Source organism: Rhamphochromis longiceps, linkage group LG12 (assembly GCF_057381845.1).
Source record: "Rhamphochromis longiceps isolate RC_006_pf linkage group LG12, R_longiceps_female_GT1.1, whole genome shotgun sequence".
Lineage (NCBI taxonomy): Eukaryota > Metazoa > Chordata > Actinopteri > Cichliformes > Cichlidae > Rhamphochromis > Rhamphochromis longiceps.
Window position 1 is genome coordinate 7,910,612 of NC_140568.1, and position 23,692 is coordinate 7,934,303.

Sequence of the window (23,692 nt, forward strand, 5' to 3'; positions counted from 1 at the left end):
TAGTCCCTCCTCAAACTGGTTTCGGCACCAGAAAGCACAAGTCATATTAGCCTACTGTAAACACAGTATACAACAATTATCTACACCATTTAGCATTTTTTTAGGTTACTGTGACAAGCTTAAACTATGGATTACAGCTTTAACTTTCATGTGCTAGTGTCTTGTTGTTCACCTTTTCAATCCACGATGGTTGTCACTGGCCAAATATTTGTTGTTGTTGTTTTGTTTTTTGTGATCTTGAGGATTTTGTTTAAGTGTGGTAATGAGATGATGATTCTTTTTTCTGTATAGCTGAACAGGCTCTTGAGATCCTACATGTGCTGCCATCACTGTTCCCATCCACCTCTGCTCCTCCAAAGAGGGCACGGGATGCGAGTGAGGCTCTGGTGCATGTCCTTGAGGTGAGTTGTGTAAAATGTAGTAGTTGTTTTTTGTTTTTGTTCTTTTTGGGACAACAGTATTAAAAAATGCTTCTGATGAGTGCCAAAGTATTTTATATTCACATATTATATGTTCTAAGCCTTCAAAAGGCACCTAAAACACATTTTTGGAATGAGGGTTCTCACAGGTTAGATCTCTGTGACCAGTAAATACAAAAATGGATGCATTACGTGGTAGCACATTTTTATCACCTCAATGATACCTAATTAAATGTAGCCTTGGTTTTCTGTTTTTCAGGAAGGCTAGACAGATGTGAACAGTAATTCCATCGAGAATAATTAAAAGTAGCAATTTCAGATGTGTTTTCTCAGAACCTCAACTTTTGTTGTAATTTAGCTTTAGTTATGTGTTTGAAACAAAAGTGCATCATCCTTACAAAAGTATGTCTGTGTTATGTGTTAAAGGACCAAGAAGACCCTAATACCTATCTGATGAAACGTCCTCTCTCCTGCCCAGTCCTGATTGTGAGTCCATCCAACTGCATCCTAGCGGTAGGAGATGTGCCAATAACCACATTTCCAAAAGACTTGGTTACAGAGGGTGCTTTATACCTTATGGCCTACTATTACACCCTTCACTTTACATACCCAAAGTGTGTAGCCACTCTGCTTTCCGTCATACAGACGGAGGTTCTCTTGGACAAAATCCATGAGAGAGATCTCACATCATCTTACAAGAAGAGCATGGCTGAGTGGACTGCTTTTATTGGCCAGTAAAGCCAATATGGTCAGACGGACTATAGGAAAGGACTTCCTCTCTCGTTCCACGGCTACTACAGTCCATGTTGGTTGTGATTGATTTTTGTTTGTAATTTGGCCAGGTTAGCCCAGTGTTATAATTAAGGGTGCACGATAATATTGGCTAACATGCCGACATTTTGTGTTTGGTTTGTGCAGTGCAGAGACAGCCTCGCTTTTAGTTAATTTTAAGATTTTTTTTTTTTTTTAATCTTGAGTTTAGACAGAAGACTATTCAGAAAATAGGCTCTACTGTGAAAGAGTAAATTGACTAAGCTGAGACTGACTAGTTTAGTATAAAAGTAAGAATTGCTTTATTGGGTATTGGCTAGTACAACTGTAAAATATTGGATACATCCTTACTCAAACCTATAGACTGTTACCAGACAGAACCGCAGCTGAAATAACAAGGGAGAGTGAAAACTTCCCTTTATTCTTATGGTGTTTACCTAGCAAGAGTTGAAAAGTCCGACATGCGGCTTATTGTGATCTGGTCACCCTGTGTGCATGTCTGGTATGGCTGCTCAGCAGCCATACATTACAGGGAATGAAAAAATCTTTTCAATTTGTTATTGTTGCAATTGCATTCTCTTAATAAAACCCAGTATCTACAGTGCAGGCTCTCCTACTGAAAGTTTTTGAGATACATACATAAAATGTCCAGTTCACCAGCAGTTTAATGCTCTAAAGATTTATTTCAGTCCTTCATGTTGGAGACTCACATGTTGACACATGGCAGTACTGCACTTTAAAGATTTTACGTGGACTCTGCTGACTCCATTGCTAATTGTAGAACGTTTTCAACTGGCAGGAAGTCACGAGGAAAGGTGTACTCAGTCAGGTTGGAAAGTCCGGACATCACACAGCAGCTCAAGTCTGTGCGGAAAATATCCATGTCGCACGCCTCATACCACTCATTGGTTAAAGCGGTGTAGTACTCGACGTCCGAAGTGGTGGTGAAGCCGTTGAAACCCCCGACGACAAAGAGGCGATCATCAATTACCTCAATGCCAAAGTTGCTGCGGGGGGTCAGCATAGAGAACACGAGGTTCCACGTGTTGGTATGCGGGTTGTAAGCCTCAGCGGTGCGCAGATAGTTGTTTCCATCGAAGCCACCAACCTAAAAGTAAATACGTGGCTCAAATGATTGAATGTAAGTGTAACCAGCTTCACCGTACCCCTGTAAGAAAATGCACCTGCTATATGTCTTTAGCTGCTTTTGCACAGATACTCCAGAAAGTGACGGAAGAATTAAGTTGCAATATTGTCCAAAGTTGCCCTTAATATGTAGCAGATACAAGGAAATTGTTTACCTTAGGTGTGATCTGACTACTGGAAATACTCTGATTGGTTTAGGGTTTTACCTGGATAAAGCGAACAGCTACCTGACATATTCTCATGCTGTTATATGGAGTTTACACATAAAAGTTGTTTAAAAAAGGCCCATTAACGTCCCAGTATTTGCATTTTCACAGGCCCGCATTTGTTGGGAATGTCTAGAAAAGATCAGGGTGCAGTGGTGTGTGAAAATGACTTCTGAATTAAAAGGAGAAAGTAAAATAAAGTAGAAGCCAGCTCTTGTGGAAGTCTGTATGAGACCTTTTTTCACTCAAGCCTCAACTACAGCTATTAAAGTGCTGTTGTCTATTACACCACGCTATTATCAACAAAGATGAATAGCCCTCGACAAAAAGTATTTGTGTTTTCAGTATAAATGTCTTCACAGCTCTTTTGCCTTTAGTCCAAAAAGGAACATTGAGTTCCAGTCCTTTCTTCCTATAACAGATTAAAGTAGCCCTGACAGGCCTTGGTGCCTATAAGCCTGATCAAAGACCCTGAGGTCAGCACCAGGGTAAGGTCACTGCATTCTGCTGATGATAACTTTTCCTTTTTTTGAATAGAGACTTAGTCTGAATAGAAAATAAATACTAAACGGTAGCTAGCTAAATAAAGAAGTGTGTCTCAGAAGGTGAGACTAAAATCTTTGCTTTTTACCAAAGGGTGCAGCTGCAAAACAACTAAATAAGTGGTTTTAAGGCAAATAGCAAGATAAATTTACAGCTAAAATGCCTACCGTCCCCAGAGGATGAGTTCTAATCACTTGGCTTATTCCCTCATTTTTCTAAAGGTATTGCAGGATAAGTTTGAAATTGTCTCTAACATATGTCCTCTATGGAACGATGAGGATGACAATGTTGGTTTTGAATAAGTATTTCTGTTGTACTGAGTGAAATGTGAAATCATCAAAGACACAACATTTTGGGAATGAGGCACATGAAAAAAAAAAGAGAGGCAGAGACATCACTAATCAGTTAAATTAATACATAGAATGAGTAAGAATGCCTTCTCTGAACCTGTGGTCAGGATAGGAATCTGATCATTGATAAATACAAAACAAAGTTAGCCAAATTCTGTGTCAGCCAAATCTGTGTTAAACCTTGCTGATCAAAGCACATTACAGATTTGATTTGTATGTTACGTGAGTGTCAGCACTACTTTGTGGTCTTACTGCAAAGACATGATCCGCATATGCAATGACACCTATCCCGCTGCGGCGGCTGTTCATGGGACTGATCATCGTCCACTGGTTGCTCTCTGGGTTGTAATATTCAGCTGTCTGCAGACACTCGTTGCCATTGAGTCCACCACAAATGTAAATCTGAAAACAAAAAAGGGACATTAAAAATTTTTACATTTCTTAGATTTCAGTTGGAAACAATGTTACCTGTAAGTGAAATGTTTCCACATCATTTGTGAAGTAAGACCGATACTCAGTACCCAAGTGTCCAACTGAAAAATATGACAATTAACAAATGTGTGTGTTTTACAATTTTTTTAATATCTGTTATATTTTAGTTGACAAGTCAACTCAACTAAAGTACTGTACATAAATGCAAAGATGCACTTGTGATCAGTTAGAAACAAAATAGATATATATTAGTATATTTTTCAACTTTTTAAACTATACTTTTAAATTTGAAAACATGAACATAGAAACCAGTTTGTGACCTATCTTGCACCTCGCTTCACTGTAAAAATGTGTATTCCCTGACTGGTTGGCAAGTGGTTGCTGGAGGTTGATGGCTGTCACTACTGTGAAATTGTAACCAGGAAGGTTTTGCACCACAAGCCTCCTTGTGTTTCCTTTGGTCGTAAGCAGACTGTTGAGGTTTGCATGGAGTACTCTGACTTACTGCAAATACTCAAACTATTTGCTGTAGAAATCTGTAGAGTCTTTCATACAACCACTGCCTAACCAGCTGAGGAGTACACATTTTCCCCTAGCAACTGGTTGTTACCAAAGGTTTCTGACAGGTCTCTAGGCCTGTGTGCCTTAGACCCTACTCTATTTCTCTGCTACTGTTTTACTTCACCCACCCGGTTGTTAAGTGTTGTGCAGCTGGCGTGGCTCCTCTGTTCGTGCATCGGTGCAATAAGACTCCACTGGTTGATTTCAGGTTGATAGCGCTCTGCACTGCTGAGTCGTACATGCCCGTCGTGGCCTCCCAGGGCATAGATGAACCCGTTCAACACAGTCACGCTCACATAGCAGCGGCGGGAGTGCATGGGCGCCACCTCATTCCAGGCGTGAGTGGTCAGGTCAAACCTACGGACGCTGTTGAAATGCTCCACCCCGTCGAAGCCACCAACGGAGTAGACGTACCCGTTGAGGAAGGCGGCTCCATGATAAGCACGAGGACACTCGAGGTTGTTCGTTACGTTGACCCAGCGGTTAGCCCGGCAATCGTAGGCCTCGATGCCGTTAGTTGGCTCACCACCACTCCACCCCCCAATGGCCAGCAGGATGGAATGAGGCAGGCGGGGACGAGCAAGAGGGTGATACAAGGCAGACATGAAGGGTCTGCTTCCTAGATCATGTATGTCTAAGATGGCATTACTTATCATGGACAGGCACTCAGAATTGGCCTCCACCAGCTCACTAGACAGCACATTGTCCTTTAGGTAGTCTGACGTCATCAATCCCAGTCGGACCTATAGAGAGATGACAGAAGAGAATGTGACTATGAATTTCAACTACATCAGTTTTAGTAAACTCAAGCTTCTTTAGGATAATGCTCCTAATGTTGTTTAATTTTCTTATTGCTAGCAAGAGAGCGACCAAAGTCAGACACCATTAGCCTTTTCGTCAACAGGGACAGTTTTTAGTCATAGCCCTAGCAACTATACTTAATAAATATAATTTATTCTATAGTATGTGTGTAGAGATCTGATACGGTTTTAATGCTCTTGAAGAGAATTTCTTAAATGTGGTTTGGCTACACCTGAAAAGAGCAACATCTCAAGATATTAAAGCATCCTTATACCCAGATGGATCGACTCAATCTATGACTTAAATGCTGAAGATTTAAGTCCAAACTAAATGTAGTAATGAAAGTTTATAGACCTTGGACAACAGAGCGGTGAGGTGTTGTTTCCGTTGTACAGGTACATGGCTAATCCACTTTGTAAGCGCTTCATACACAGTGGTCTCCAACTGCACATTGAGGTCCTCTCTATCAAGGATGTCAGCAAGTTCCTCCACAGTTAGCTGCAGGAACTCCTCCTCAAGAACAACCTGCTCAAAGTTACTGATGATGTAGTGGTAGGCCTTGGTGCGTAGTTCGGGTGATAAGCATACTTTTGTGAACTGCCAAATGCCAACGCAGTTCTCTGGGCACAGTTGCTCCCCGAGGAAGTCAGAGCAGAGTTTCACAATGTCCATTGCATTGAATTGATCAGCTGCCATGAGAAGTTCCACTACATTTTCCCCCGTTATGGAAACTGAGCCGGTGTATGCAAAGTTAATGATGAGTGCCATCATCTCAGAAGACAAGCCAGGTATGTTGAAGACCTGTTTGTCTGGGTCGCTGCAGTGGGTGAAAAGAGCCCTGAGGGTAGAGATGGAGACAGAGTAGAGAATATTAAAAGGTGTGGAGGCAACAAGATAATAAACTATGTCATGCACAAGTACTCCAAGTAACTCCAAAACAGAGTTTGTACATGTTTAGTGCACTTGATTGTTGGGTTTTCAATGTCTTTATTACATTGGCAGCATGTTTATGAAGCTATTGCCAAACACAATGCAGTCCCACACCATGACAGAGCCTCCACCGTGCTTTAAAGTTAACTCTAAACACTCACTGTTGTACCTCTATGACAAATATTGAAATCAACTCCATAGGGCCAGTTTACCCTGATATTTAGTCTAGTTATTGCGTAATTTGGCATACCTCAGTCTGTTTCCTTTCCTTATGGAAGTTCCAGTGCATGTTGCTTAATTACAGTCTCGGTTTCCCTTCCACAACCATTTCTTTTCTTTTCTTTTTTCTTAACATTTATTTATTGGTTTTAACAGGTTTTACATGAACCATGAAACCATTTCTGATGAGGATGAGGAAACCATTCCTCTGAAAATGATCGGGTACAAGCACTGGACTAAAAAGTGTGAAAATCGTCCAAACGAAACCTTTATAAGTCTTCAAAAAAACACTATTGCTCAAGTAGACTTTTAAAAAATCATCTGTTTCAAAGCAAAATAAAAAAAAATGAGAGGCAACTCAAAACTTTTGCTCAGCGTATAACTGTATAACACAGTTCAACCTTTTTAGTATCAGGAAGTCTGGTGTGTCTTACTGTCTCAATAACAGTGGGGAAGATATTAATGTAACTTAATAAAACACTTCAATTAGACTTCACACAATCACCAAGTGATTCACAGTGCTTTTTAAATGGCACATTTACTGAAGTGGAATCTGGAGCTCTGTGAAGGTAATGATGAAATCTGCAAATGTTTGCATTATGTTTTGGGTGTATCTGTCAGTTGACCGTGACAAAGTCTTTCTATCAGAAAAGTTTTATGATTCAACCTGTTCCTTTTGGTTGGCACTGTTTCACCAACTAAGACCATGAATTACATTTTTCACAGGTATAAATCAGTCAACTGTCCTTCACATTATCAGGTAAGCAACTCACCTGAAGTACGGCGTACAGTTACATAGGATGATCCTGTGGACCGGAAATTCAACATCCTCCACTTTGATGATTGCATCACAAAATTGTCCCTCCAAACGGAGTTCATTATACACTGAGCTCGACTTGTATGGCAGCTGGCCTTCTTCACTCATCTTGAGTTTTGTGACTGCTTTTCTTAGTTTTTTTTGTCTGCAGTTTGTCTTGAAGTGTTCAGATCACAAAATCAAACCTAACTGAGGAATTTGGGGAATGGAGCCCATGACATCATCATGACTTGGCAACTGTTGCCATGAATTGTTTTGAAATGTATATTTACATTGTTTTAATGAACCTTTCATTGCATAAAAAAAAGCTTTGTTTTGATTTGATTTGGATTTAAGAAATTGCATATGAGCCTCACAGATAGCATACAGCATTTTGTATGTTTGCCTCACAGAGGTCACCTAGTAAAATAAGCACTTCAAAACACTCTTACGAATGGACTACAATATCATATTTAGCTCATATTTAACCTTAATAGGCCATTTTGTTTAATAAAATCACTTTGTAATATCCAAACACAGATATTACAAAGTGTGATTCATGGCTAAGCTGTTTTCTTGGGTTGTATTAGACTTTTATCTAGTTGGAAAAATGGGCTCCTGCACTTTACTGATGTACAATAGTAGTAAGAAAGAAAGAAACAAAACACATATATACACTGTATGTATAGTACAAGACTGTTATAATGACGGTGCTTGACAGTATTACCTCAGACAGGTGCAAGCAGTCACCTGTCTGAGCACAGACTGCAGATCTGTTGTTGAGCAATTTCTTTCCATTCATAGATAAATGCAGCATCCAGCTGCAATGGGTTCTGGTTGCCTCTAATGAACATGCCAGCCCAAAATTACCCAGGCATATTCAGTGGGAAAGACATCAACACTAAATGCTGGCCAAGGAAGTGTCTGGATATGCTAGTGATCTCTGGCAATGTGGAGGCGACACGCAAACTGCCACAGGCCAGGTTGTTGTACAGGTTAGAGAACTTCATCTCGATAGCTCTGTCAAGTCACTTCCACCAAGAACAGTCAGATTGATAGGTTTGTAGCTTGAACCCATCCGCTGGAACGTTGAAGACAATATAATTACACTGCAAAGCAAGACACAAGTAGGCAAGCTTCTTCATGTTTCTCGTGCACGGGAGAGAACCGGACAGGCACCGTTCCTTCGCTTGACCCCAGTTGCTCTCGTCCGTTCTCCCGTACCACTGTTCTTTTATTGAGGTTACATGAATATGCATAAGTTCATTAACATATGACGTCTACATACACACAAAGAGTACCTTGCCTGTGTGTGTGTGTGTGTGTGTGTGTGTGTGTGTGTGTGTGTGTGTGTGTGTGTGTGTGTGTGTGTGTGTGTGTGTGTGTGTGTGTGTGGACTGCTGATCAAAGGGTCAAACATCCTTGGTCAGGAAGAGGGTAGCCTCCCCCTCACCCTAGATGGTTCATCCTAGATAACACGGTGAGGAAGTCCTGCAGTTCATCTAAACAAAGAGCACTTAGACTAGAACAGACGCAACTACGTTAATCCTACCATAAAACAATAAGACACGGTATGACCTCTCATGCTCCCAAAGTGCTGTCTAATACACACAAAGTTTGCAGACTATCAAGGATCAAAACCTCTACCAATCTACAACTAATTACAAAACTCTAAGCATATATAAGTAAATATTTCTAAGCATAAATGACAATCAACAATACAAATCTAACACAGATGGTCATGCAAGGGATCACGCGGGATCATGCGTCATGCATGCTCAGCCTGGCATCAGGATTCTTCAGTCAGTTGCAGCAGGGTGGCAGTGATGACAGTATAAGGCATAGGTGTCAAACTCTGGCCCGCGGGCCAAATGTAATTGTACCAAATTATTATTAGAGCTGGCCTACTGGTATTATACAACTAATATACATATTGTTTAGTATTAAACTTTGCTTGTTCCATATTCAGTTTTTCAGCAAAACTTGTTTGAGTCCATAAGAAGAGATTCATTCTTAAATCTGGAGGAAGATTTTTTTTTTCAATAAATATTAATGTTAGCCCGCGACCTTGTTCCAGTTTTGAATTTTGGCCCACTGTGTATTTGAGTTTGACACCCCTGGTATAAGGCATACACCAGAGAAGTCATTCCTTTGTCACTATCAGTGGCTTCATCCACCTGCAGAGGAAAGCAGCTACCATGCACCTTATCATTAAGCACTCGATAGGCAACTTTACAGGGGTAGAGCACAGACGCAGTTTTAGCAGAGACACTGTTGAGCACGACGGTTTAGAAGTGTGTGTCTGAAAAAGCCCTCTGACTTGTCTTTGTGCTCTGGATGTTTGGCGTCTTAGCTTGTTAAGCTTTAAACTGTCACAAACTTGCACTTTAAGACAGACACGCTGCGGCCTCTCCTCATCACCCACCGCTGCGCAGGTATGCTTCAATTCAATTCAATTCAATTTTATTTATATAGCGCCAAATCACAACAAAAGTCGCCTCAAGGCGCTTCATAGATACAGAGAAAAACCCAACAATCATATGACCCCCTATGAGCAAGCACTTTGGCGACAGTGGGAAGGAAAAACTCCCTTTTAACAGGAAGAAACCTCCGGCAGAACCAGGCTCAGGGAGGGGCGGCCATCTGCTGCGACCGGTTGGGGTGAGAGAAGGAAGACAGGATAAAAGACATGCTGTGGAAGAGAGACAGAGGTTAATAACAGATATGATTCAATGCAGAGAGGTCTGTTAATACATAGTGAGTGAGAAAGGTGACTGGAAAGGAAAAACTCAATGCATCATGGGAATCCCCCGGCAGCCTACGTCTATTGCAGCATAACTAAGGGAGGATTCAGGATCACCTGGTCCAGCCCTAACTATATGCTTTAGCAAAAAGGAAAGTTTTAAGCCTAATCTTGAAAGTAGAGATAGTGTCTGTCTCCCGAATCCAAACTGGAAGCTGGTTCCACAGAAGAGGGGCCTGAAAACTGAAGGCTCTGCCTCCCATTCTACTTTTAAATACTCTAGGAACAACAAGTAGGCCTGCAGAGCGAGAGCGAAGTGCTCTAATAGGGTGATATGGTACTACAAGGTCATTAAGATAAGATGGGGCCTGATTATTTAAGACCTTGTATGTGAGGAGCAGGATTTTGAATTCAATTCTGGATTTAACAGGAAGCCAATGAAGGGAAGCCAAAACAGGAGAAATATGCTCTCTCTTTCTAGTCCCTGTCAGTACTCTTGCTGCAGCATTTTGGATTAGCTGAAGGCTTTTCAGTGAGTTTTTTGGACATCCTGATAATAATGAATTACAGTAGTCCAGCCTGGAAGTAATAAATGCATGAACTAGTTTTTCAGCGTCACTCTGAGACAGGATATTTCTCATTTTAGAGATGTTGCGCAAATGGAAGAAAGCAGTCTTACATATTTGTTTAATATGTGCTTTGAAGGACATGTCCTGGTCAAAAATGACTCCAAGGTTCCTCACAGCATTACTGGAGGCCAAGGTAATGCCATCCAGGGTAAGAATCTGGTTAGATACCATATTTCTAAGATTTTCAGGGCGGAGTACAATAACCTCAGTTTTATCTGAATTAAGAAGCAGGAAGTTAGCGGCCATCCAGGTCTTTATGTCTTTAAGACATTCCTGCAGTTTAACTAATTGGTGTGTGTTATCTGGCTTCATGGACAGATAGAGCTGGGTGTCATCGGCATAGCAGTGAAAATGTATGCTATGTCTTCTAATGATGCTGCCTAAGGGAAGCATGTATAATGTAAACAGAATTGGTCCTAGCACTGAACCCTGTGGAACTCCATCATTAACCTCAGTGTGTGAAGAGGACTCTCCATTTACATGCACAAATTGGAGTCTATTAGATAGATATGATACAAACCACTGCAGTGCAGTACCTGTAATACCTACAGCATGTTCTAATCGCTCTAATAGGATATTATGGTCAACAGTATCGAATGCTGCACTCAGGTCTAGCAGGACAAGCACAGAGATGAGTCCACTGTCAGAGGCCATAAGAAGATCATTTGTAACCTTCACTAAAGCTGTTTCTGTGCTGTGATGAGCTCTGAAACCTGACTGAAACTCTTCAAATAAACCATTCCTCTGCAGATGATCTGTTAGCTGTTTGACAACTACTCTTTCAAGGATTTTTGATATGACAGGAAGGTTGGAGATTGGCCTATAATTAGCTAAGACTGCTGGGTCTAGAGATGGCTTTTTGAGTAAAGGTTTAACTACAGCCAGCTTGAAGGCCTGTGGTACATAGCCGATCATTAGAGATAGGTTGATCATATTTAAGATCGAAGAATTAATTAATGGCAGGACTTCTTTGAGCAGTTTTGTAGGAATGGGGTCTAAAAGACACGTTGATGGTTTGGAGGAAGTAATTATTGAAGTTAACTCAGAAAGATCAATTAGAGAAAAAGAGTCTAACTTAACATCAATGGTACTAAGAGTAGCTGTAGATAATATTACATCTGTGGGATGATTACTGGTAATTTTTTCTCTAATGATAAAAATTTTATTTGTGAAGAAGTTCATGAAGTCATTACTAGTTAACGTTAAAGGGATGGTTGGCTCACAAGAGCTCTGACTTTTTGTCAGCCTGGCTACAGTGCTGAAGAGAAACCTGGGGTTGTTCTTATTTTCTTCAATCAGTGATGAATAGTAAGATGTTCTGGCTTTGCGGAGGGCTTTCTTATAAAGCAGCAAACTATTTCTCCAGGCTAAATGATGATCCTCTAAATTTGTGACACACCATTTCCTCTCCAGATTACGAGTCATCTGCTTTAGGCTACGTGTTTGAGAATTATACCACGGAGTCAAATACTTCTGATTAGAGACCTTAGTTTTCACAGGAGCTACAGTATCCAGAGTCGTACGTAGTGAGGAGGTGAAATTATTAACAAGATAATCGACCTCTGTTGGGGTAGCGTTCAGATAGCTGCTCTGCTCTGTGTTGGTACAGGGCATTGAAGATGATAACAGTGGGTGGATTATATTCTTAAACTTAGTTACAGCGCTTTCAGAAAGACATCTACTTTGATAAAGTCTACTCTCCACCGCTGTGTAATCAATTATTGTAAATGTAAATGTTATCAGGAAATGATCAGACAGGAGAGGGTTTTCAGGAAACACTGTTAAATGTTCAGTTTCTATGCCATATGTTAAAACAAGATCTAGAGTGTGATTAAAGTGGTGGGTGGGTTCTTTTACATTTTGAGAGAAGCCAATTGAGTCTAATAACAGATTAAATGCCATGTTGAGGCTGTCATTTTTAGCATCTACATGGATGTTAAAATCACCCACAATAATTATTTTATCTGAGCTCAGAACTAAATTAGATATAAAGTCTGAGAAATCAGACAGAAACTCTGCGTAAGGCCCAGGTGGACGATAGATGATAACAAGTAAGACTGGTTTCTGAGTTTCACAGCTGGGGTGGACAAGGTTAAGCATCAGGCTTTCAAATGAATTAAAAGTCTGTCTTGGTCTTTCATTAATTAATAGGCTGGTGTGAAAAATTGCTGCCACACCGCCCCCTCGGCCTGTGCTTCGAGATTTCTGGTAGTTAGAATGACTCGGGGGTGTTGATTCATTTAAACTAACATAATCATCCTGCTGCAACCAGGTTTCTGTAAGGCAGAGTAAATCAATTTGTTGATCAATTATTAAGTCATGTACTAACAGAGACTTGGAGGAGAGAGACCTAATATTTAATAATCCACATTTCACTGTTTTACTCTTTGGTTCAGATGTGGATACTGTATTGTTCTTTCTTTGTAATTGTTTATGTTTAAGTCGTTTGTTGCTGGTTTTTAGTTTGTTTTTTGTCTTTTTGGAAGCTGACACAGTCTCTATGGAGATGGGTTTTTGGGGGGGTAGCAGGAGGAGAGAAGCTGCAGAGAGGCGTGTAAGACTGCAACTCTGCTTCCTGGTCCCAACTCTGGATAGTCATATTTTGGGGGGTTTAATAAATTTGTCCATATTTCTAGAAATGAGAGCTGCTCCATCCAAAGTGGGATGGATGCCGTCTCTCCTAACAAGACCAGGTTTCCTCCAGAAGGTTTGCCAATTATCTATGAAGCCCACATCGTTTCTGGGACACCACTCAGACAGCCAGCAATTTAAGGAGAACATGCGGCTAAACATGTCACTCCTGGTCTGATTGGGGAGGGGACCAGAGAAAACTACAGAGTCCGACATTGTTTTAGCAAAGTTGCACACCGATTCAATATTGATTTTAGTGACCTCCGATTGGCGTAACCGGGTGTCATTACTGCCGACGTGAATTATGATTTGCTTGTGATTATGCTTCATCTTATCTTCTTTGGTTTGGAAACTGTAAGAAACTCCATTCCGGGTTTCTCTGAGGCGTGGGCTTTCATCATCAGAGTTCATCCTCCTATAACAATTAAAATATTCTCAAGCATGATCAACGGTTAATTACGGCACCGGCCGGAGTACCGGGAGCAGTTTGGAAGAACAAAAAGACGCGGAGCAGGTCGCAGAGAATGGGGGTGAGGGAAGACTCCAAACCTCCCTCCACCCGCTCATTGTAGTGTTGATGCATGTGTGTTCTAAGGTGCATTTAAAACCCAGGAGGGCATGGAGCTACCTGCCAGAGAGCAGCAGGTAAGCGCATGGTCCCTCCTGCTAGCCCTCAATGTCTACCGGTATGTGTATTTAACCTTGAGAGCACTTTGTTACTAGCGGCCTGTCACAAAAACACATTTTGTATAGTGTTTTTTTTATTATCTTGTTAATAAAATGTATACAAATGTGTGTGATTAATCACAATGTGTTAGTGTGTAATCACCCTGAGACATGCATGCCTGTCTGTAAGAGTCAGATCTAAAGCCACTTGTGATTTGGAGATGCAGCCTGCAGATTCTGTCCAGATTATCCCAGCTCTCTTCACTATATATCCAGGCTTCACTTATCAAATCTGTAAAATTCAAGGCTGGTCCTTAAAAGTTCCCAACAATGCAAAAACTGCATAGCCACACAAGTCCCAGCGTTTCCCACCGCAGCAGCTGTGAAACGAAAGAGGAGAAAGGATGAATGAGTGTTTGCTTATCGGCTCTCCGCTCTCCCCCAAGCTGGCGTTGTTCTTGGTAGCCATGACAACGGAGATAGTCCCAGCTTTGTAAATACAGGCCCCAACACCCCAAAAAAGAAAAGAAAAAAAAAGGATTGGGATTCCCTGCGCAGACCAGGAATCCTCCTAGCAGACTGAAGACACAGATAGGACCTGAACTCAGTGAGTGTGTTCGAGCCGAGGCTCGAACCAGGGCTTGTCTGTGCTTCAAGTTGCCAGGGGCCGGCAAGTGTTCTGCGCCACCTGCCGGCCGTGGAAGCCGTGCAAATTTGCTATATTTGACTTCTCTGAATATAAATTATTTTTGAAAAGGAAAACTAATAATTTTAATGTGAGGCAAAACATGTATGGTGCTCGATAAAGATGACACGCCGACTCACTTCTTCTTCTTTCTTTTTTTTGCAAAGTTTGTTTTCATATTAAACCAGTGTCAGTGACGTCATTCTATGCGACTACCACAGTAAAGGAAAAGCCTGGATCTGTACATCTTTTTCTTTTATTTTTGTTGTCTAAAACACAAAAATCGCGAAACAGTCAGCTCACAAAGTTGCAGGTTGGTGGCAATTTGGCAGAACAGCCAATGACTTAAAACATTTAAGTGCATATATCTTGCCACAAGACATGTGCGCTAAGCTAAGTCGGCTAACTACACAGCTAATTTCATCAGGCTGCTAATGAAACATCTAAAATGACAGATGGTTAACTACACAACGGAAGTAACAGCATTACAATCACTTGATTTAATTACATTTCCCCCCCAAACTTTTGATCCAAATTAGCAAAGTACTGCAGCCATCTGAACCTTCTAGGTGTTACATGTTACAGTGTTCCACTCTGGCCAGCTTTGAAAATGGAAAACTCTTTGCGTGGTTTACTCGGTTCTGTAAATAAGGCTCCTTTCATTTGTGAGACTGTATTCCACAGCCAGTTGTCTTCTCTCCCCTTTGGTCCGCCCTTACAAGGTGAAGGTGCTGCCCACCCATGATACCAGCAAGGTGCGTGCAAGTGGATCCGGCCTTAACACCACTGGAGCGCCCACCTCTCTGCCAGTGAAGGTCACCATTGATGCCAAAGATGCAGGTGAGGGACTGCTGGCAGTGCAGATCACTGTGAGTGCATGAACGTGGACCACACAATAATGTATTCAAAGCATTGATATTTAGGTAACAGTTTTTGTTTTCTCCTGAAGGACCCAGAGGGGAAGCCCAAGAAGCAGATATCTGTGACAGCCATGATGGGACCTACCTGGTGTTTTATGTGCCAGACATGACTGACAGATACACCACTCTCATTAAGTACGGAGGAGACAAGATCCCTTATTCACCCTACTGAATCAGGGCTCTGCCCACCGGAGATGCCAGCAAGTGCACTGTCACTGAATGTTGTCCAGTGGCCAGGTAGGACTCACTTCCTTGGTTGCTTATACACTTTTAGTTTTCTTTGAAAAGGGCCCTTTAAGTCACTTGATCCATGACTTGAGCGAGCACTCTCCATTTGTTCATTTGATAGTTATTGTAGAAAAGATAAGAAATGATGCTTTAGTCTTTTTGTAAATTATAGTCAAACATACAATAAACTGAGGTATTCCCTTTGGTTAACAGAGCAATCCGATAATAAAAGTGGACAAAGCACATCGAGTTGCCACAAATATCTTTGTATATTACGCAGTGGGGCAAAAAATGAGGTGACCAAATACTTCTTTTCCACCATAATTTGCAAATCAGTTCTTTAAAACTCGGACAAGTTAGAGGTATACCTATGATGAAAATGACAGGCCTCTCTCATATTTTTAAGTGGGAGAACTTGCACAATTGGTGGCTGACTAAATACTTTTTTGCCCCACTGTATTTGATCCTGTCTCCCTCAATACTATTTAATATCTAAATGCTTGATTCATCATATTATAACAAATGTGCTGTTGTAGCTACTGACAGTGAGTTTGATTCCATTTTTTCCATCTACCAAAGAGAAATAATATCTCTTAGTGGCAGGTGGATCACACGTTGATTCTAACACTTTGCATATGACTGGGTAGGATGAGCATTTTATAAGCGCTTGTGTGGTTTTTGTTTATTTAAGGAAATACATCAGTTTCCCTTGTATTTTAAATTTGAGTGAAGATCCTAAATTGGCCCCCACTCTTCACTTTGAGAAAAGGCTAATCTGTCTTATCCCCACATGAGCACAGTCAGATATAATACAGGCTTTCACTCAGGAGCAGGAAGGCTAAAGGCTGTTTAATGTTTGATCTAACTGTGTCAGACATTTGCGTTCTCACGTGCATGGACAATATCTTGAAAACTTCAGAGCTGCAGTGCATGTGTAAAAGTGGTTAGAAAGCAGTGCTTTAACACAGGTTTTGTCTCTTTGCGTAGCTGCTCGGTCCATCCAGACTCCCCTCGATATACAACAGTGATGCCAGCAACTCAAATACAAGCTCTCTCCAAGTGATTCCTTCATCATCAACATCTGCATCCATGATCCATTAGCTCAACAGCAACATCTGTCAGCTGTGCATCCAACTCGGGGGAATCGCCTGCTGTGCTCAGCCAGTGGGCCGCAATTTCTGTGCCTTGTTGATGGCCTCGCTGTATCCTGTGCTGGAGAAAGCTGGTGAGGAGACACTGCTGGTGAGCCAGGCGGCGCTGAGCTCCATGTAGGACATCAGTAAGGCCTGTGGATACACTTCCCTCAAGGAACTGATCAATGAGAACTCTGACTACCTGCTTAATGACATATCACTCAACCTTCAGAGGCTCAGCCAGCATCCACAGGTAGTTATGAGGTGTTTTTGTTTTTAGCCCAGAATGGACACAGAAATGAGTGCTGGAGGGTTTACCCGATTTCCTTCTTTGTCTGCTTAAGCCTGTGCGTCCCTTTCAGTAAGTGATTTGAATCCACCTGACATTCAGAAGGTCGTGGTAGAGCATATCGTACGAAGGCAAGATGTCAAACACATCCAGTCCCAGGTTAGACTCCGTACCTTCTCCGGTAAGGTTCCCAGACCTAACAACAAAACTGATTATGACACGTGGCGCACACAAATTAACCTGCTCCAAAATGACCCCAGCATGTCCCCGCTGCAAATATCCAGAAAGATCCATGAGAGCCTGCTCCCACCAGCAGCTGATATAGTTAAAATGTGTGACTCACAGGTGCTATAGCGTACGGCCACAGCTTCACTCTGAGCTCCATCTCCATAGAGTGCAGACAGTGATATCTGATACTCCTTAAGACACAGGACAACAGTTTATTGAGATATTGTATTTTTTATTTCATAATATGTACTCCAACAACTCAATAGTTCTTCCCCACCTGCCTCAGGTCGCCTCCACTTAGGGAGATCCACTTAATGAGGTAAGAAACATCATCATCATCTGCAGCTTCCCAGCGCACCGTGATGTCACTGTCTGAGAAATTAGTTATCCTAAGGTCTGAAGGAGGAGGCACCTTCACTAGAAGAAAAGAATAATGTGTATGGGAATTTTTTAAAAATGGGAAAGCTACATCTTTATATCTTTCATTATTAATAACATTTACAGTACTGTGCAAAAGTCATGAGCCACACGCTGAAGTATTTCATTGGACATTATCTGTTTTTTCCAATCCTTTTTAATCCAGTTCTTGTACCTGACCATTTTCTGAGTAATGTTTTTTGTTTGTTTGTTTGTGTAAACACTTGTTTGTTTGTTTGTTTGTTTGTTTGTTTGTTTGTGTAAACACTTTGCACTGACCATTATTGGAGAATTAAAAAGCACCTAATTCAAGGAATATGTGTACACATAACAGAAAACTTGGGAAAGAACCAATTTGAAATCTTTAAGCACTTTGTTACTAGCGGCCTGTCACAAAAACACATTTTGTATAGTGTTTTTTTTTAATCTTGTTAATAAAATGTATACAAATGTGTGTGATTAATCACAATGTGTTAGTGTGTAATCACCCTGAGACATGCATGCCTGTCTGTAAGAGTCAGATCTAAAGCCACTTCTTTTTTTCTTTTTTTCTTTTTTTTTTGCCTGTCCCGTTTGGCTCTTTTGCCATCAGAATTGTTGTCTAAAGGCAAAGAAAGATGCCCAACGGATTTACTTTACCAAATTGACCATCCCAGCCTTGCCTGACTGTTGGTCTGCTCCAAAACAAGCCCATAAGCAAGCTTTGAAATAATATGTTACAAAAGTGTGAAACTGCGACATGAAATTTGATTTGAAAATGAAATTCATCCTGATCAGGAGCTGTTATGATCTAAATGGTGTTCTAGATCCAGTAAGCATTCATTCAACTTGTATGCAGCAAAATTAAAAATAAGTTACCACATGTTGTTTTTTAATTTGGTAAATAATTGATAAAATGTTAAAAGTACTGGTCGTACCTTAGCCACATGTTTTTTCTGTGTCCTGAGCTACAAGGTTTCTGGACAGGGTATTTTGCTATTATGTCAACTGTTCTTGGGGTAACTCTTCATCCTTGTCCTCTGATTGCTGTATTTGGGATTCCTGTTCGCTCACTTACACTTGATTCCACACAAAAGGATATTATAGCCTTCACATCCCTATTAGCGAGACGTCTAATATTGTTGCATTGGAAGTCTGTTAAGTATCCTACTGTTTCCCGGTGGCTTGAAGATGTCATGTTTTTTTTAAAACTTGAAAAAATTAAATATACGTTGAGAGGTTGCACAGCCAAATTTTTTCACAAGTGGCAACCCTTTATCTCTTATTTTGCTAGTCTAGAGGTATTGCCTGTTTAAATCTACTTTTGTTACTGTTATATTCCTCTAATATGTTTGATGGTTGTGTTGATCTGTGTGGGACTGGGGGGCGTTGTGGTTTGTTTGTTTTATATATATATATATATATATATATATATATATATATATATATATATATATATATATATATATATATATAAAGAAAAGACAGACGGAGTCAGACTCCTGCAGTATCTGAAGTGCTATATATATATATATATATATATATATATATATATATATATATATATATATATACACATACACATACATATATATACACATACATATATATACACATACATATATATATACACACACACACACTTAGGAAAATGAAGAAAGGTTGACTGTATTTCGGTAACTACTTACAGAAAAAGATTGATGAGCAGAAAAAAAGAAACAAACTTTAATTGTTTCTGATTAGAAGCTGTACAATCCGGACTGACTTTAACAAATGTGCTATAGGCTCACCTGGAAAATAGTGAGCTTTAAAAGACTGATTTTGTTCCAAAGGCTTGCACAGACCTCAACCAATCCTAAGGCTAATTAGCACGGCTAGAATTTTAAAAACATTTGTTAAATGATGTCATTGCTAACATATACCTGTTTTAGAGCATGGTGAGTAGCGAGAATGCAAAGTTATTGTTACCTCTAAAAAGAAAAATGTGAAGATGTGATATTAGCATGAGCTATATAGTATCTCCAAAAGTTGATTCTGTTCATCTGGACTTTACGTTTTGTGGGAAAAACGTTTCGTCACTCATCCAATTGACTTCTTCAGTCTCAGCTGACTGCAGGTTTCCCCAATCTTATAAACAGTGCATGTATATGGTTACCTGCCCCCTTGCAAAACTTTGCTAGACCCGTCCCTGCACAGTTACCAGCTGTCAGTAAAAAAGGATCCTGATGTTATTTGTCTCTCAGAAACAGTTCATAACTTCCCTTCAACTTATTCATGTCACCTAAAAGGTAAACCTGTTTCTCCATCACCTGTTCAGCTCTGATGATTCAGTAAGGACATCTCCTGGTTTCATCTTCACGTTTCCCTCTCACCATATATCCAAACCGATATCATGACCAGCAGCTGTTACAGCTGTGGCTCCAGCCAACATCAGCTGATACTAGAAAGTAATATTAAATAAATTCTAATAGCAGCTGATCAAGTTTTAACCTGCTGCTGTTGTTTAGAGCGACCACCGCTGGTTTCCTCTTTCTGGCTCGAAATGCGCGATAAACAAACAAGAGAGAAAAGCGATCAGCTGATCATTGATCAGTTTCATCATTTAAGTAGCAACAGGAGAGAGAGGGAGAGAGAATGGGAGAAGAAGAGGCAGCTGGCCACGTAAAGACACAGAAGAACTCCAGCTTTGTGTATTTTTTTTTCATTCAAGCTGGACATTCAAGCACACTTTACTTTCTGAACCTTTTGTTCAGTTTCAGCAAGAGCTGGTTTTCTAAATTAACAGAGGCAATCCGACTTCGTTTGGCTGTGAAGAGTAGACCAGCACAGCCAAAAAGTCGTTCACACGCAGCAGAAGCAGGCAGAGCTGTGTTCAGTTTAAGAGAGAGGTTTTTGATACCTGAGAAGGAGTGCAGCAGCTCCATGGTGTCTGTGGCACAAGCAAGGTAACCATCAAGCTCAACTGCACTTTGCAGCCTTCTGGAGATTGGTCTGGAGAAGAATTCATCTTCATCAGATGACTCTCTTTGCTGATCCTCACTCTCATGCTCTGTCGTTTCAAGATGTTGTTTGATGTATGTCAAGGCTGTAATTGCAAGTAGATAACACAATTTTGTTATTTAAATTTCAGTGATTATTCCTGAACACAAATTTAAAAACGGCAAATTCTCAAAAAGGATTGTTTAGTATTCGGGACAGACCATCAATAACTTACAATGTATTAGGTGAAATACTCACTTAAGCATGTGTTCAAATGTAAAAATACACAAAAATGGGATCACATGAATCCTTACCAGCCTCTGTTACATCTGCTCTGTCAGTCCAGGAAGTCTTGAACTTGGGTAAGAGGACTGCAGCTGCAGCCAACTCTGGATCCTCCATCATCGCTCCAAAACGCTTTTGAAGGCCATTTTGCAGGACTCTGATGAGTGGCACGCATGTCTTGCTTGATGTCTCCAGCCTGCTAAGTTTGAACAGTAGTTGTTGGATTACTGGCAGGAGCCATCCCATAAAGGAAGTGGACTCAGACTGAAGAATGTTTGAAGCTTTCACCAGTGGCTTCATGGTGGTACAGTACTCCCTAAGGAATGCAACTTCTGCAGGACTCAACCTGTAAGACACAACAACAAAACCCACCATGACTATAACAGGGATCTTCTGATTTAATATTAAGAGTCTGCTCACGTTTTTAACCATCCATTAAGGAAAATTCACAAGATTTGCAACCATATTGGTAGGTGTCCAATTTTACTCACATTTTCACCTTGAACTCCTCACAAATGCTCCTGATGGCATTTTCCCCCTTCTCATCAATGATGCGTATTATCCTTTCAATGGCAAGGTAGGTTGAATTCCATTGTGTTGCATTGGGACGAATGATCTGTAGCTCACACTTGTCCTCTACCACTTCATTAGCCAAATGAGATCGGCCAGTTTTGTTCCAAATGGCCTGGCATTTTGCAAAGCATGCACGGGAGAGCCTCTCGTAGGTTTCATTCATGCTCTCTGCTAGGGCAGCATCAGATGTTGCCACAAGGTTTAGCAGGTGACATGCACATCGCTGATGAGACGGGAGTTGATACTCCAAACCAGAGTCTTCATCAAGAATTGCACTTGCCTCATGGTAGTCAATATGGTCAGTCAGGTCAATAGTTTCTGGGTCTGTTTCATCTTCAGCTTCATCTGCATCATTTTGTGCCCCAAACAGTGGATCCAACTTTGTCAAGGCCTTCCACATATCAGTTGTGGTTCTTACAACTTTGCCTCTAATCTTGTATTGGCAATGGATATCATCAAGCGCACCAGCAAGCATGTCAAATGTGTGAGACCCTCTCAATCTTTTGCATGCTGGTGCTACAGATCTTCTTTCCAGGGACTCTTCCTCCAATGGCATGTGACTCCAAGGTAACTTTTCTGATGAGCTGACCAACAATCAGTAGTGGTAGCAACAAATTTGACTTTATCCAATGCTGCAACCAAAGTCATCTTCATGTGATCAGCAGCTTCACAGATTCTGGCACGGACAGTGGGTCTGGAGAGGACTTTGGCTTGAGGTTGTAATGTGGTAACCAATTCTTTGAAAGATGGCTGTTCTACCACTGCAAATGGCTGTAGACCCTCACATATGAAATTGATGACAAGCATGTCAACAGTTGCTTGTGGAACATGTTTGTTTGCAGCTCTCAACATCAGGTCTGGTAACTTGGCTTGTGTATTTGCTGAGAGCTTGTTTGGTGTGGCTGTGGCCTTTCGCTGACGAGATGTTGATGCCACAGTGATATTGTACTGCTCAATCTTCGATGGATGTTTCCTCTGTAGAGATAAATATTATCATACGTCAGGTTCATACATTACTTCATAACATCACTGTGATTAACACTACAGGAAAACATTTTTAAAACATCATTCAACTAGACATGAGCTAATCTTTGATTGTTTAGCATAGTATAAAAGAGTGGTGAATTTGGTCAAATCTTGCAGATATATTGCTGTATTTATTTACAAATGTAAACCAATTTTGAACGATCATTGCGAAAAACATGAATTTCTGTATACATTCCAAGTTCTGTAATCTGTATACTATCTGTAAAAAGAGTATCGACCAATGTATCAGTATCTAAATTTTTAAGTCCTTTTTATCAGTATCACCCTAAAGTTTTCAGTATTAGTCAGGTTCTAAAAATACTAAGAGAGCAAAATATGTGTATATAGCAAATGTAATTTAAGGAAAGGGATCACATACACAAAAATGCTGCCCATACAGCTAACAAATAAAAACAATCCACATTATGTTCTTTAAAAAAAAATATCATATTGGGAAACATATAACCCTACTGATTAAAACCCATGTCACTATGATAGACCTATATCAGGCCAATCCGGTTGTTCAGTGATGACGCCACGAATCCTACTTCCGGGTCTAAAGTAGTCTGCGTTTAATATGGCTTTTGTGTTGTTAACATGTTTAATGTTATGTATTTTCTTCTATTTGATCTCAAAAGAAAGGGAGGTCAACAGGGATCACTGACTGTCAGTGATCCCTGTTGACCTCCCTCGGCTTTTATTACCGCTAATCATTTATTTAAGCTCAGTTTTTAAAACCTTAGGATGTAACTACAGCCCAGCCCATGCAGCAGTATATGAATGACTAACCTCGTATTTTGGATGGATTATCTCAGTTGTTCTCCTCGCGTATAGGTGTAACGGAGAAACAGCCAATCAAATCGCAGCTTTTCGGGCATTGGAAAAAAATGGGGTTTTTTTTACACTGAACTGTCTGAGCGCGGGTTCGAGTCCTGGTTGGGACAAAGGTTGTGTTACATTATCAAAAGTTAAACACCATTTTCAATTTACTTATTGTGGATAACATTTATTTTTCACTTTGCTTTTAATTTTTATTTCATTATCATTTTATTTAGATTATATAGTGTTATGGCCTGTGGAGCAATTTTTCTGCATTACGTACCTATA

At 40.6% G+C, this 23,692-nt stretch overlaps 1 protein-coding gene and 1 long non-coding RNA gene across 3 annotated transcripts; one reads left to right on the forward strand and one right to left on the reverse strand.

Moving 5' to 3' along the window:
- Nucleotides 1-1,261: 1,261 nt before the first annotated feature.
- LOC146656784 (kelch-like protein 10) lies at nt 1,262-22,609 on the reverse strand. Of its 2 annotated transcripts, XM_085424565.1 has the most exons (7): nt 21,478-22,609; nt 21,016-21,332; nt 20,622-20,807; nt 5,584-6,067; nt 4,557-5,171; nt 3,688-3,837; nt 1,262-2,298 (listed from the first exon to the last, which is right to left on the reverse strand). In XM_085424565.1, exons 4-7 carry the CDS (start codon nt 5,998-6,000, stop codon nt 1,936-1,938), a joined length of 1,545 nt encoding a protein of 514 aa, XP_085280691.1. In that variant the 5' UTR covers nt 6,001-6,067; nt 20,622-20,807; nt 21,016-21,332; nt 21,478-22,609; the 3' UTR covers nt 1,262-1,935. The 2 variants fall into 2 exon arrangements, with proteins under 2 accessions (XP_085280691.1, XP_085280692.1); XM_085424566.1 differs by lacking the exons at nt 20,622-20,807; nt 21,016-21,332; nt 21,478-22,609 and adding an exon at nt 7,152-7,373.
- LOC146656785 (uncharacterized) lies at nt 14,548-18,553 on the forward strand. The gene is made up of 3 exons (XR_014914180.1): nt 14,548-15,368; nt 15,478-15,685; nt 16,664-18,553. It is a non-coding gene; the product is annotated as an uncharacterized LOC146656785 (long non-coding RNA).
- Nucleotides 22,610-23,692: the final 1,083 nt, after the last annotated feature.

Bases quoted from the DNA above. Each gene is read 5' to 3' on its own strand.
- LOC146656784 (XM_085424566.1), bottom strand. From the start codon at position 7,303: ATGAGTGAAGAAGGCCAGCTGCCATACAAGTCGAGCTCAGTGTATAAT. The intron at 6,068-7,151 runs GTGAGTTGCTTA...CTCTACCCTCAG, and splicing joins AACTGTACGCCGTACTTCAG to GGCTCTTTTCACCCACTGCA. The intron at 2,299-3,687 runs GTAAGACCACAA...ATTTACTTTTAG, and splicing joins ATGCGGATCATGTCTTTGCA to GTTGGTGGCTTCGATGGAAA.